The sequence below is a fragment of the Alexandromys fortis genome, unplaced genomic scaffold (assembly GCF_014885135.2).
Source record: "Alexandromys fortis isolate MF-2015 unplaced genomic scaffold, M_Fortis_MF-2015_v1.1 scaffold_0, whole genome shotgun sequence".
NCBI lineage: Eukaryota > Metazoa > Chordata > Mammalia > Rodentia > Cricetidae > Alexandromys > Alexandromys fortis.
In genome coordinates this window covers 12,962,671-12,977,474 of record NW_026067949.1, presented here as the reverse complement: position 1 = coordinate 12,977,474, position 14,804 = coordinate 12,962,671, and the positions used below count along the sequence as shown (strand labels likewise).

At 49.0% G+C, this 14,804-nt stretch overlaps 1 protein-coding gene across 3 annotated transcripts in view; it reads left to right on the top strand.

The window, feature by feature from the left end:
- The first annotated feature begins 479 nt into the window (after positions 1-479).
- Positions 480-14,804, top strand: part of Sel1l3 (SEL1L family member 3) — a 110,884-nt gene continuing 96,559 nt past the window's right edge. For all 3 annotated transcript variants that reach the window (XM_050149594.1, XM_050149595.1, XM_050149596.1), the window contains exon 1: positions 480-799. In XM_050149594.1, the coding sequence (XP_050005551.1) occupies positions 629-799 (171 nt within the window). In that variant the 5' untranslated portion in view covers positions 480-628. The remainder of the gene's footprint in view (positions 800-14,804) is intronic.

Sequence of the window (14,804 nt, the reverse complement as noted above, 5' to 3'; positions counted from 1 at the left end):
CCCCGGGCCCCCAAGCTACCAAACAAACCCCATTGCTCAGTGCCCGGGCGCGAAGTGGGAATGAGTGGCATGCAGCAGGGTGGGCACGGGCGGGAGATACTGGAGGGAGTGATGATTAAGGAGGGGAGTTAGGGAGAAAGGGACGCGAAGGGAGAAAGTGGGGAGAAGAGGGGGTGAGGGGGGGGATCGTGGACTGCAAGGGCGCGGAAGGGGCGGAGGAGGAAGCAAGAGAAAGGGATGGGGGCGGCCGAGAGCCCCGCTAACCAGGCGGCGAACAGCGGCGCGGGTGGGGGGGCGGGACCACGCGGTCCCCACCTGCGTGGGCGCCCACGGCCCCTAGGGGTGGACGCCGGGGGCTGGGAGGGAGCGACCGGGGAGGCGGGCTGGGCAGAGAGGCCGAGGGAGGGAGGGGACGGTACTGCGAGCGGGGAGGAGCCGGCGCTCGGCTGGGGCTGCGGGGGTGGCGGCGGGAGCGGCAGTGGTGGCGGCGGCGGGTCCGGTGGCGGCGGCAGGTGGCCCCGCGCGCGGCGGGCCGCCGGCCGGGGGCGGGCGGGAAGGTGGCGCCTCGGGCGGGGGCCGGTCCCTGCACCAGGTGACCTGTTCCGGCCCGGATCCGGGCGGCCTCGCCATGCAGTGGCGCGACGCGGGGCTTTGGTGGCCACGGCGGCGGCAGCAGCAGCAGCAGCCCCCGCCGCCCGCGCTCGGTCCCCGGGCCTCAGCCATGGTCCCCCCGAGCGGCGGTGTCCCCCCGGGCCTCGGTGGCCGCCCTGCAGGCGCGCTGCTCCTTCTCTGCTACCTGGTGAGCACCGGACCCTACTCGGGTCCTTTCTTCTGCCCGGGCCCTGGGGACAGGCGGGTGGGGTGGCCGCGGACCCCAACAGCAGGAGGTGGGCACGACAACTCGAGTTTTCTCTCTTCCTTGTTAATGCGCCCCAGGCGCTCCCAGCAGCTGGGATAAGTACCCGGGTGCGCGGACTGGACTTGCCGGCTACTCTCATTGGAGTCCATTCCTCTTCCTCACGACCTCGCTGAAGACCAGACCCAGGTTCCCCTTCAAGTCCTCAGTGACACTGGACCCTTTCTTTCTTGTATTCGTCTCCAGCCCCTCGGAGCGTAACTCCCCACCCTGTCCCCACCCATGCTTGGCTTTTCATTCACCTTCTTGAAGCTTCCTTCCTTCTTGTCCCCAACTTCTTCTCCCCTGCCACCCACCCCGTCTCTCCTTTGACTTTTTCACTGGGTCCTCCCGACCCGGACGGTTCTGTGCCACCGCACCTTGCGTTTCCAGAGGCTCTTCAACTCCTTGGTCACTCCAGCCAAGTAGCAGCTGCCAGAACAAAATCTACTTCTTTGTACCACGCTTACCGCCAGAGTGGTGACTTTAGCTGCGTCTTGAAACGTTGTCATTTCAGAGCTGCGTTTGGCTTATGCACGTCAGTTTGCAATTTGTACGCTACTTGCCTTCTGTTAGACTTAGGAACTAGATGGCACTAACCTATTTTAAATACCAGAGTAGTTGAGACCCAGATATTTCCCAGCTTTTTGGATGACTCGCTTTCTCCCATTTGCTCCTGAGTTCTGAGCAGTAGTGTATTTACAGAAGGCTACACCCTTGCTGCCTAGCCTACCTTATGTTCCAGGATCCTGCCTAAAGCTCACCGTATCTCACCGTATATTACTGTAAATAAATGAAAAGGAAAATGCTGAATCATGAAACTGATGTAATAGGAAATTCACAGAATGCTTAAAAAACGAGCATTGTCCTTGTCCAGAACCCAGTTCCATGTGGCAGCCGGCAGTGTGTGGAGTCTGGTCTTCTTGAAAGCTCAACTGCTTGGAGATGCTGACAGGAACTGGAATTTGGGTTTGAGGAAATTTTGTCACTTAACCCCAGTTTGCTGTTCTTTTAAACTCTCTTTGCTTCCTGGCGTCTCATCTTTTGAATCAAGGCAGAGTAAAAATGATAATAGTATCTGTGCCCCTCTACCTGTTGAGCAATGCTTGCTTATCCGTGTGTTCTAGAATTTGCCAATACCAATTTTCGTGGTTAGGCTCACTTCCTATTTTTATAAGAAGTTGCCAGGTAATGGGAACTATTTTCTTTTTTGCCCGAGGGATGCTATTATTTAATATTTATGCCATAGGGTTACAGTACACAGACTCATAAATAAAGCTGCCATGACAAATGACAGGGTTTTCATTTAAACAGATGATCCTGCATACAGGGCACTGCTGGTTAGCGTGGAAACGGAATTTATGTAGTTGAGCAGTTCATGAAAGATGTCCATGCAGGTAATCTGGAAAGTTCCACGTGTGAATCTCAAGGCCTTGCCAGGGGCGGGATGGCTTTTTTTTTTTTTTTTGGTCAGCTGATGAAATCAGAGTAACAAGTGTAAAACCCAGACAGAAGGTGGATCAAGTATAGATGTTCTACGCTCACCAAGGGGGGGGGGGTTAGGGGAACAGACCCAAAGGGAGACAGGATAGGGGAGTCAGCAGGAGCCACAAAGGGAAGTGGTGAGGTAGAACTGTCCCTTGGGGAGCAGAGCATGGTTGAATGACTTGGTGGTTGAAGGGTGGTTATGAGGACATGATGGAGAAGGGGGCAACTGCACCGTCCCTGCTTCCTTCTGGGGGACTTATGACATCCTGCCTGCTAACAGACGGGAGTGAGCAAGAGAGCCATGCCGAGCTGACTGAGAGGGGTCTGCCCACCTGAGTGAGCCAAAGCTAGGTTCCAGAGGAGGCCTCAGTGCTTCGTTAGGGGGGCCCAGCCGTATGCTGATGGTTGTACTCTCCTGGGGTGGACTACCTGAGATGTTTGCCAAAGGTGGAGCCTCTAGATCTTGGAGGAGCTTGTGGTATGAACTGGGGGAAATGTAAACATCTCCCCCCCCCTCTCTCTCTCTCTCTCTCACACACACACACACACACACACACAGCGAGGGAGGGAGGGAGGGAGGGAGGGAGGAAGGGAGGGAGGGAGGGAGGGAGGGAGGGAGGAAGGGAGGGAGGGAGGGAGGGAGGAGACCAGGAAGCAATGAAGATGCAATATCTTGTGGGTTCTCCTGGAGTGCTTCCTGGAGGAGCTGATTGGTTGGGAGCTAGAGGCAGGCAGGTGGAACTGAATGTCTAGCCAGGAGCTGGTGGTGAAAGCCATCCCAGAATTGAGAAGCCCTAACAGCTTCCATTGTGCTAACTCACGTGTGGTCACTGCCTAGTATTAATCTCAGAAATACCCTTTGTGAGGCAGGAGCTGTGAGGATCGCCGCTCTGAGAACAGAGCAGCCTCAGAGAGGTTAGCAAGCTGCTGCAGGCCACACAGACAACCTGAGAGGAAGCTCAAGCGCCTCCTCTCCAGAGCCCTCGCTGTGACCTACGCTAGCCCGTTGGCTTCTGGATGGTGCTTCTTATGGCCCATTCCCCTCTTGTATAAATGTACAGTCCATTAGCAGAGCTCCAGCAATTAGCAGCTATGGTCTGCTGTCCAGGATGTGAGGTCATGTCTCAAGTAACCTAAAATACACGGAGCAGGAAGGACAGACCACAGAATAGGAGCAGGATATTAAAGAGGAAGAAAAAAAAAGTAAACTCAGAAACTATTTGCCATTGGTAAGGGTGAGGCAAAAACGGAGGTGCAGCCTCTGAGCATGTATCATTGTGTCCCAAGCAGATGGCGACCAAGCGGTAGGCTGCACTTACAGTGCCAAATCACGGATGCCTTGGGGGTCATTCCTATTTTATAGCAGCCTGCCCACAGGCTGGAATGCAAGCAGCTTGGTGAACACTCCCTTCTGGGGAGCCTGTCCCCTGGAGTCGGGGTTCTGAGGAAAGGCACCTCCCTTCTTCATCAGCTGGGACAAAGTCACAGGAGTGCTGTGGCTGTAGCTAGGATACTGCCAGAGCATAAATAATTGTGATGAGGCCTGAAAGACAAGTCATGAAGCCATGTCAGGCAGATTTCTGAAAAAAAAAACGGTGTCTGGTTCCAGTGACTACCAGAAAACCCTGAGGTCACCGAAGGGCAAGATGCAGACAGCCTCCAGGGAGAGTGAGGGCCTCCAAAGCATAAGGATGTATTGCTTCTGCTGAAGTCACTGCTACAGAGAAGTCCCCTCACAGGGGGCTATGCCCCACAGATTGACCTCTTGCTGTGTCCATACACCGCCAATGCTTCCCCTCCTTACCTTACCTTGCCCTGCCCTTGAACTTGCCCTGTCTCTCTGAACTCTAGTCTCAAATGAATAATTTTTTTTTCCTTAAGTGAGAAAGTAAATCTCACTGTAGGCAATATTGATGTCAGCTGTATAGCTGAAGTATTCAGCGTGGACATTTGGGCTTGTCCGACAACTAGGGACAACAGAATAAAGGGACATTAGCATCACAGATAGATGGAGAGATCATTAGCAGGCGGCGGCTGTGATAGTCTTGTACCGGAACCCCCGTAAGTGCGTCCGTCCCATCCATTACCCATCTAGGAATATTCATTATCCTTTCACGTTGTGCAGCACAGGATATAAAAAGTTTAAGAAAAAAAATGTCAGGGACCGTCAGCTTGGGGAACTGTGGTTATGGATATTTGAAATTCAGAGGTAACCTTCAAATATCAGATCATTGTCTTGACTCTCCCATGCTGTGGCCCCCGTCTTTTGCCCCCTGCTTTCCCTGGCTGCCAACAGTGCAGGAGCCATAGGAAATGTGCAAGAGAAGAAATAAAGAACCCAAGCAATTCTCTGCGATGATGGATAGACTGAGCAAACCATAAATAGCCCAGAGTGAATTCAGTTACTCTGTCTACTGGATTGTCCTGTCCCTCGGAGGGAGGAACTGAAGGAAGAGGTTGAGGAATTGCTGACGAGCTTCTGCCTTGGCAGCTCCTGCCTCCTGTCCTACCTGGAGAATGGCTTACTCATGCTGACGTGTACACCCAGGCCCACGTGTCACTGTGTGACAGACTATCTCGTCCCCCCAAGATTGACCAGAGGAAGATTTGGTCCTTCCCACTTCTAAGATGAGATACAGAGGATTCCAGTTCTCCTGACCTTAAGTCGAAGGGTAGAGACAGGAAGTCAAGTGAGCTGAGGGTATCGTTTGGAGTGTTTCTGGAAGGCAAGAGACACGAGGCTAGGAAGTGAGTGAGAAAAGGAAAGGAAAAGATTGACTGCACCTGCCACAGTAGTCAGCACACAGTAGGCCCCAGGGAAGCAAAACCAACCCTGTTTGTCCTTACAGGGTCTGAGTCAGAATGGAAGAGCAGGCTAACTAGTATTAGGGTTTCTCTTACACACGTAGAAATATTGATCGTTGTTGGGATGGTGCATCTCTGGCTGGCTTTGTCTGGGAATGGATAACGCTTGACGGGAAATGTCTCCCCAGACAGATCTTGATGGTGAAGACCATGTTGACATCATTGCCCGTTCTGTGTAATGGTATGCTTTTTGGAGAGCAAGAGAATTTTTTGCTTATTTAGTCAGCAGAAATTGGACAAAATGGGACTTTAAAGCCAATACTTGCTTTTTTGACCTATGAAAGTTTGATCGAGGCAGTTTGGAAAGAAAGAGTTCTGAGCCAAGGACTTCTTAAGTGATGGATGGATTGAGCGGGCAGGAACGAGAAAAACAGATGTGATTATTGTTTGCATATCTGATCTGCTCCCACACACGGGTAAGTGTAAATGAACTTCCTGTGGTGAGAGTGAATGATTTTAGATTTCCCCATCCCTGTTCGTTCCTTCAATACCTAGTGGACCATGTAGAGAAGAAAGCCAGTTTCCCAGCTCTGTGGAACAGGGCTATTTGAACAGAGCAACTCCTTATTGATTTGCTTAAAGGAATCAAACGCACTCATCCTAAAAGAAATTTAGCCCATGTGGACAGTTTTGTTTCTTTGCCCAGAAGATATATGGACTCATCTGTCCTTGATTCCCAGGCTGAATCAATGAGTTCAGGTTTCAAACCGGTTCCGGCCGGTTCAGACTGGTTCCGACCGGTTTAAACCGGTTTGGGCCAGTTCTGAACGGTTCAGACCAGCTCAGACCAGCTCAGATCACTTCCGGCCAGTTCAGAACTGTTCAAACAGGTTCAGACTGGTTCTGACAGGCTTAAACCTGTTCAGATCAGTTCAAACCGGCTCAGACCGGTCCTGACCAGCTCAGACCGTTTTGAACCGGCTCGGACCAGTTGAAACTGGCTCAGACCTGTTTAAACTGGTTCCGACCAGTTCAAACTGGTTTGGACCTGTTCATACCGGTCCCGACAGGTTCAGTCCGGTTTCCGGCCAGCTGAAACTTGCTCAGACCGGTTTAAACCAGTTCCGACCAGTTCAAGCTGGTCCTGACCTGTTCAGATCGGTTCCAACTGGTTTAAAATGGTTTTGACTGGTTCCGACCGGTTTAGACTGTTTTAAACCTGTTCAAGCTGGCTCAGACCAGTTCCAGCCGGTCCAGACCAGTTCTGGCCGGTCCAGACCAGTTCCGACCAGTTCAGACGGGTGTCGACCCGTTCAGACCAGTTCAGACCGGTTCTAACCCGTTCAAACTGGCACAAGCCGGTTCTGACCTATTCAAACCGGGTTCACCTGGTTCTGACCGGTTCCGGCCAGTTCAGACAGGTTTAAACCGGTTCTGACTGGTTCAGACCAGTTCGAAACAGTTCCAACCATTGTTTCTTGCTAAGAAGAGAGGACCGCTATTCACAGAGAAGCCTGACATCTCACAGAAACCTGAAATCACCATACTTATGTAAAATCTCTTGAAGTATATTGCTCAGAAACCTAAGTCTATGAGCCTATCTATAGATAATATTAAACTTATAATCATTTATGTGTGAAATAGGTTGTACACTTTTAAGTCCACTGAGCATGGGGCTTAGGAAATGTTTTGACAATGCTTTGATACAGAAATTAAATATTTTACTTAAAATTAAGTATTTTGCAGTGAAATTGTTATCAAATATCTATTATCAGATTGTTGAAATTAATATTTTCTTGGTACATTATAGAGATGCTTTCTGACTAGCAGAATAACAGCCTGTAAGAAATGAGTTCCTTTGGAGGGGGCACCTGAAACATGAGGGTTCCTATCTCACAAATGGTATTATGCCTTTTTAGAAGGGTTTCATATTGGAACTCAAAAGATGGTTCAGTGGTTAAGATCACTGGATGCTACTCTAGAGGACAACATTTCAATTCCCTGCATCCACATGGCAGTCCACGGCAGTTTGTTCCTCCAGTTCCAGGGAACCTGGTGTTTCTCTTCTGGCCTCCATGAGCACCCGGCACATGTATGTCTGTAGTGCAGACATATGTGTACAGGCTGTACACAGCCTTGACCACTTCAGTCCCCAGACTTCATTTTCACAGCTCCTATCATGAACCCGCATCAACTATCTAGTTCATTTTCTAAAAATGTTACAGTACACAATTACAAAGGCAAAAAGGTTTCTGTTTTCTGACCATGCATGGCATTCTCAAATCTGACTTTGATTTGGGCTCCCGCCTGCCGGAACCCATTATCTGAGGACTCTGGAGTCTCTTCCCAGCCCCGAGTGTGCAGAGCGGTTCTTTAGCTTCTGGAGTGGAACATTGGCATGGTCGCTTACACCGCATGATATGAAGGGGCCAGGAGTGCCCCCTTCCCACCCTGAATGCCTTGCTTAGAGCCACAGAGCATTTGAGCTGTGTGTGGTTTTGCCTCTTGTTTTTCTCTTTTCTTTTACGGCATCATCCCACAAGGCTGGAACCCAAGCGTGGGGATGTGGTTCTATCATATTATCATATTAACCTGGATGAACGCACCAGAGGAACCAGGATCCAGCATGAATGAGGTGGGGGGTGGGTGGGAAATTTCTTAATTCAAGAAGTAAGTTTTAAGTTTTTGTGGAGGCATGGGAAAGTTCCAGGTCATAGAGCCGTTGTCTGAAAGGTCAGGAGGGGTGAGTGAGCTGTGAGAGTCTACCCCAAATGGTCCAGTTGATGGCACTTCCGCAACCTCTCAGGTTCCTTCTGCTGGCAATGCTGATGTCAGGAGCTCTGCAGAGGAGACCAAGGAGGCTGAGTGAGGGGTGAGCTGGTGATATCACTTATGAGAGAACATGGGACAGCGAGGAAGGACAGTTTGGATCAGATATTTTGGTGTCTAGGTACCTTCCAGGGCCGTGAAGCTGTAGCAGGAGATTGACCACCAAAACACCTGGCAGGTGCTCTTTCCCACATGCTTTTTTTTTTTTTTTTCAGGAAACACACAATTCCTACTGTATGCCAAGGTCTCTTTTAGAATCTGGAGATGTAACAAGGATATAGACTCTGGTTTAGGAGTTTCTGGACTAGAGAAAGTGCAGGCAGGCCTTTTAGTTTATGTTAATGCGCCCTGGCACAGGAAAATACCTATGAAGCCTGGACACGTGTCAGGCCTGAAGCTGGAACTCTTCAAGTTAATTGCCTTATTTTCCTGGCAGGAAGCAGCTGACAACCACACACATGACTTGAGCCAGGAAATCAGCTTTGGCTTAATCAATATTTAGAGTGTGATGTGTTACTAATCGGTGTTGGTTTTGTACATAGCAGAGGTAGCCACAGCTCATGGCGGAGCAGCTGCCCTCTGGGTCTTCTCCAGCCCGGAAGAGGCCAGCTTCCTTCACTGCAGAGATGTCCCAAAGACGGAGATCCTCAGGGTTCTCAGAGGATGTGGGCCAATGCTCCGCACGTGACATATGGGGTGACTGTTGGATCCTCTCTGGGGCTAGCATACCCCTACTATATTACAGAAAGGGCCTCATCCTAAAGTCCCTCTTACACACCAACTGCCACCGCCCTTCTCCCTCTCCTCAAATAAGCTATCTCTCTGCACAGCCTAGCATCAGGGTCGGATCCAACTTGAATCTTTTCTGAAAGAAGCCATAGCAGGATGTCAACACCTCTCACCTGGGAGCCTTAAAAAAATACATAGTCAAGCTTCATTGGGTCATCGTGCCAAGTTGAGTCTTTCCATCCCTTGTCTCCCATAGCAACTCCATTCCGGGCTCAGCTTCTATCACTCAGAGCTTCAGAACTCTGTCTAGGAAGAAAGCTTGGTGTTGTAGAGCAGTGGCTGACAAACCACAGGCCAGCCCAGCCAGTGTGCCTGTTTGTGAGCAAAAGTAGTGTGGGACAGCAGTTTCCTTCGGTTTATATGTCATCCTGTTGGCTCCTTTCCTACCACAGTGAACACATGTGACCCAAGGTGAGTCAGTCTTCATATCCCATGGCTTTCAAGTCCTTGAAGTTGAACCAACCAAGGGTCAAAACTGTTTGACAAACAATTGCATCTGTACTAGACATGTACAGGTATTGTTGCTGTTATTTTCTGAAACAGTATAATACAGCAAATATGCACAAAGCATTTATACAGCTTAGACATAAATCACTTAAGAGACCATTTGCAATATACAGCAAGGGAGTAGAGAAGATGGCTTGACCAGTAAAATGCTTGCCTCATAAGTACAAGAACCTGAGTTCTATCTCCAGAACACATGTAAAAACAAGTTGAGTATTGACCAGGCATGGGAGTACATATCTTTATTTCCAGCACTCAGGAAACAAAGGCAGGTAGATCTCTCTGAGTTCAAGACTAGCCTAATCTTAATGAGTTCAAGGCTAGCCAGGGTGACATAGTTAGACTTTACCTCTAAAACCTGTAAATGACCAAACAAAGCCAAATGAATATGATGGGGTGTATTTTTATTCCCAGTCCTGGGGAAGTGGAGACAGGAGGATACCAGGGATTTGTTGGCCAGCTGGCTGAGCTTGTTTTGCAAGTTCCAAGCCAATGAGAGAGCCTGTCCCAGAAAAACAAAACAAACAACACCAACAACAAACCCAACACCCCTCACCCACAGCAAAACAAAAAAACACAACCAAACAAACAAAGCTAAGGTGATTGGTGCTTGTGGAACAATAGCTAAGGTTGTCCTCTGGCTACCACATCCATATGTGGATCTGTTCGTCACAGTTACCCTGTACTGTGTACGGTCCCTGAGCATCCACAGATGTTTGCATTATTGGGGACTGAGAACCAGTGCCTCTCAGAAACAGAGGGATGACTGGTTTATATCATGTGGTCATTTTTTTTAATAGAAAAAGCCAAATGATCTCCAATCTAGAATAGCACCATCTGTAGACAATTCCAGCCACATCTATAATTTTATGTTTAGTAGTTGCCACATTGGAAAAAGTAAACAAGAATAGGTATGATTCATTTTGATATATTTTATTTAATTTCTTATATCCAAGTATTATAATTTTCACATACAACCAGTGTAAAATCATTAATAAAACCCTTCACAGCCTTTTGTTAAATAGCGAGGCTTTGGAATTCAGGGTCTGTTTTGTTCTTCCAGCCTGTCCTGCCTCCTGCCTCTCATGCTGGAGAACATATGTCTAGGATCTGCATCCTTTTTTGTTTGCTTTTGCTGACACAAGACTTAGAACCAGATGAAAATACATTCATCTGCGTGCGAATATCCAGGCATTTTCTTTGAAACGGAATTTGGAAGGAAAGCCCCGGAGAGGTGGAGGGTAAGGTGTGACTCCACCTCCCTCAGCCACAGTGTGACGAGTGTAACACTCCAGGCAAACCGTGGCACGCTGCCCTTATTAATGCAGAAAAGTGTGACGAGCGCATTTTCAAGCAATCAGATGTAAAATAATGAACTGGGTTATTAGGAACCACACTTTTCAGGGGGGAATCAAATGGCTTTCCGCCCGCATTTCCGTTTAAAAGAGAGTTCTCTGCTTTTAACGTTGAAAAAAAAATGTGCTAGGGAGAAAAAATAGCAAGAAAACAGGACCTGGTGAGTTTTTCTGAGAGGCATGGAAAGACTGAGATTGGGAGTCATTCTTTGGAAGAGAACACGCTATGGTGTGCACTGTACCCAGGCAGGCTCCGGACACTGGGCCTTGTCTGGCCTCCTTGTACGGACGTTCGTGGGGAAATATCTGGGGCATCACTTGAGCATAAGATGCGACGTCCACCTGTCTGCTGTTCTTCTGACCTAGTTCCACAGGCACCAAGGACTGTTGGTGCAGCACGAGTTCTAATTGGTCTTAATAAATAAAAACCCAAAGTCAGATATTAGGAGGTGACAGCTGAGAGAGCAGAGAAGCAGTGCAACCAGCCACTGAAGAGATCTTTCACCTCTACCAATGCTCCTCAGACTGCATCCTCAGACTGCATCCGAGCTCCTGTCTCTTCCTGCCTTATATTTCGTTCTCTGCCCAGTCACACCCCTTCCTATCTCCACCTCCCTGGTACTGGGATTAAAGGTGTGACTCACCGTCTCCCAGCTCTGTTTCTCTTTTGTACCATATCAGTTTTGTGTAGCCCAGGGTGGCTTTGAGCTCACAAAGATTTATTTACCTCTGTCGTCCAAGAGTTGAGATTAAAGGTGTGTGCCACCACTGCCTGGCCTCTATGGCTGACTAGTGGCTTAGCTCTGCCCTCTGATCTTCAGGCGAGCTTTATTTGTTAGATTACAAACAAAATATCACTGCAGTTGGCTCTTGGGAAATTCTTTTGGGTGTTAAATGAATGCATCCTTCCTGTGGACCAACACTGGCTCATCTATTTGTGCAAAAGGAATAGGTTGCATCCCAGAGTTCGCAGGCAACGGTGGATCTGTCTTTCCATGACGTGGCTTGAGGTGGGCATTGTGTTGGTGGGTGGGTGGGGGTGAAGAAAGAGCCAGGTTCCTGGCTGGGCTCTGCTCGCCCACTCTAGTGGGGCGATGTGAGAGATGCAGCTGTGTGCCTGCTGTCTCATCCTCTGCACAGCGAAGGACAGGACCAGCCATCACCAAGGGCTCTCCTCCTCCACTTCCAGCTACAAGATTATTTTTATGGGTGTTTTCTCCCTGTAATTTAGCCGCAGTAAGTAGTGCAGGAAACAAGCCTCTCCCAGAGGGGTTGGGCACTTTGAACTGTCCTCACTCCTTCCAGATTTCTTCCCCCAGGTTTCCCATGATGAACACGAAGGAACGGCCAGCCCTTCCTTTCCCTTTCTGCCATTTGTGAACCCTCAGTAAGAATGCAAAAGCTAATGAGATAGCAACACCCTCTCTCTCTCTCTCTCTCTCTCTCTCTCTCTCTCTCTCTCTCTCTCCTGGCCACTTCGTCCTTCCATGTTCCATGGGAGAAACTGATGCTATGTGTATTCAAGTGATTCTTTTTTTTTACACCATGTGTTCGTTTGTGTGCTCTGTAACCCACTTTATGAACCCACTTAAAAATGACAAGAGCAACCAGAGTTCCAAACCCAAAGTACCCTTCAGAGACAGTCCCCTCCTCTGTGTGTGAGGATCTTGAGTCTCTTCATGGCTACAGAGAGCTCCAGGGTTGGAAGTACTTCGTTTACATAAACAATGGACATCTGCACCTTTTCTCTTGCGCTGAGATGGAGAGTGCTGACATAAGCCTGTACTGACGCCCTTTCCCACAGAGCCAGTGTATCTGTAGGATGAATTTCTGCAAGTGGGGTTGTTGGGCCAGCGGGTGACTGCACTTATCCTTTCGGTAGGTATTGCGCGATTGCCTTGTAGAAATGACCGCCACCAGCAGCACACTGGTGTTCCTCCCCCCAATGCAGCCAGGGGAAGACAAAATCTGACCTTGACCTTGAGGGTCTAATAGGTCAAAAATGCTACCTCTACGTAACTTTACTTTGCTATTCTGTTCCGTGAGTGGGGTCTTACTCATCACTGAGTTAGGACTAGCTCCTCATATGCCTGCTGGACAGTCACTCTCACCCGTGTGCGTGGAGTCCAAAAGAAAATTGCACCCCTTCCACAGAAGCCTGCACACCGAGGGAAGAGTTCTTGCCCTGGGCTGCCATTCACTGTCCCCAGAGCCAAATGCTCTCTGTCATCTCGGGTTCCCATGGCTGTTTGCACCTCTGCCATTATTCTGTTCTCTGGCCAAGCCAGGCTGCTTTCTCCTGAACCCTTGGGTTCTTCGCCGCTTGCTCCGATGGTGCCGTTAATGCCACTGTCAGCCTCTCCCTCGCACTGTCCCCAGAACTTCTCCTCACCCCTCAAAGCCCAACTGGAATCTTATTTCTGCCCTAAGCTGATCTAGACCCCAGTCAGTTGTGCATCTGGTGCTGACTGCGCTGGGCGTGTTCCTTGTTGGGTTGGCATACGGCTATGTTTTGCTTTGCTTTGTTTTCTTGTTTTGTTTTGGTTTTGACTGCTATTGACAGGTGTGTTTCCCTGGTGCAAGAATTCAGTTCTCTTCCCCCTTTGCTTCTATATGGCTCTAAGCCAGAACAAAGAAAAGAGACCCTTCTCTTTCTTTGTAAGACCAAAGTAGTTTTAAATTCTTAAGAATTATATTTATTATTTTGTGTGTGTGTGTGTGTGCATGTGTGTGTGTGCACGTGTACTATGGCATATGCCTGGTAGTCAGAGAGAATTCTATGATTCACTTCTTTCCTTTCACCATGTAGGATCTGGGATTGAACTCAGGTCATCAGGCCTGGCACAAGTGCCTCCACCTACTGAATCATCTTGCCACCCCCTTTCCCCATTTTTAAGGCAAGATCTCATTTTGTACCCCTGGATGGCTTGGAGCTCATTAGGTAGACCACACTAGTCTCAAACTTGCAGGATCTTCCCACCTCTGCCCTCAGAGTGCTGGGATTAGAGACATGCATCATCACTGCTGGCAAATGAAATGGCTTTTCCTCTCAAATTGTGATACAGTATTTATAAAGCTTGCTGTTTGGAAGCGCGGAGTTCGGTGGTGTTAAGTAAGCTCACATTCTGCACAGCCACCACGTCTCTCTGCCTCCAGCACATTCTCATCACCTTGCAACGAAACTCTAACATGAACCACCCATCCCTTGTCCTAGACCTTGGCAGTCCCTTTTCCATTTTGCCCCCATGAGGCTGACTCCTCTATCTTCTCCTTAAGTGCCTCATACAGTACTTCTGTTTTATGTTTGGCTTATCTTACTAAGCATATCTTTAAAGTTCGTCCATCTTATGTAGGCTAGCGAATCCCATTCCGTTGTAGTGCACTTAGACCGCTCTTCCCGTCATGGATGAATACTTGAGCTGCTTTTAGCTGTCGGGGAGAGTGTGGCTATGGATGTCAGCGTATAGCTACGTCCTCACGTTCTTGCTTTCAACTTTGTGGGTATATTTGGAAGAGGACTCATGGGATCAGTCCACATAGTTCTTTTTGTTTTTTTTCCTGAAAAACAGAAGTGGCTTTAGTTTTACCTTAGGATCTGTGCCATTTGACATCGCCACCCGCAGTGCCCAGGGATTCCAGTTTCTCCACACCATCACCGATGCTTGCCTTTTAGGACTTTGTTTTTTCTTTCAGTCCTAACCATCAACATGAGTGTGAAGTGGTCACAGTGACCTTGTTTGCTCTGGACACCTGAGTCACAAAGTCATGTCAAGAAGGGCTCGGCTAGCCGTAGTTCATGACCTCCAGTCTCACAACTTGCCTGCGTTTTGTAACCAAGCTCCTCAGATTTCTGGAAGACAATCACACAGGGAGGGGAGGGCTTGGGTACTTATAAAGAAGCCACCAAGTGGGCATCCTGCTAGAATTTTTCTGTCACATCATATATAGTGAAACAACAGGGCTTTGGTTCAAGCTTGCCAGTGTGGAACAGCAGAGACCCCCAGCTGAGCCACCAGCCTGGCAGGCTTGTCCTGGCCCCACACTTACAAGAGATACAGACACCAGGCTGGCCTTCTTTTTATGTTCCCTGGTGATGCTTTTTCAGCTTTCCTCCAGCCCTTTGATTGGCAGTGTCTGGC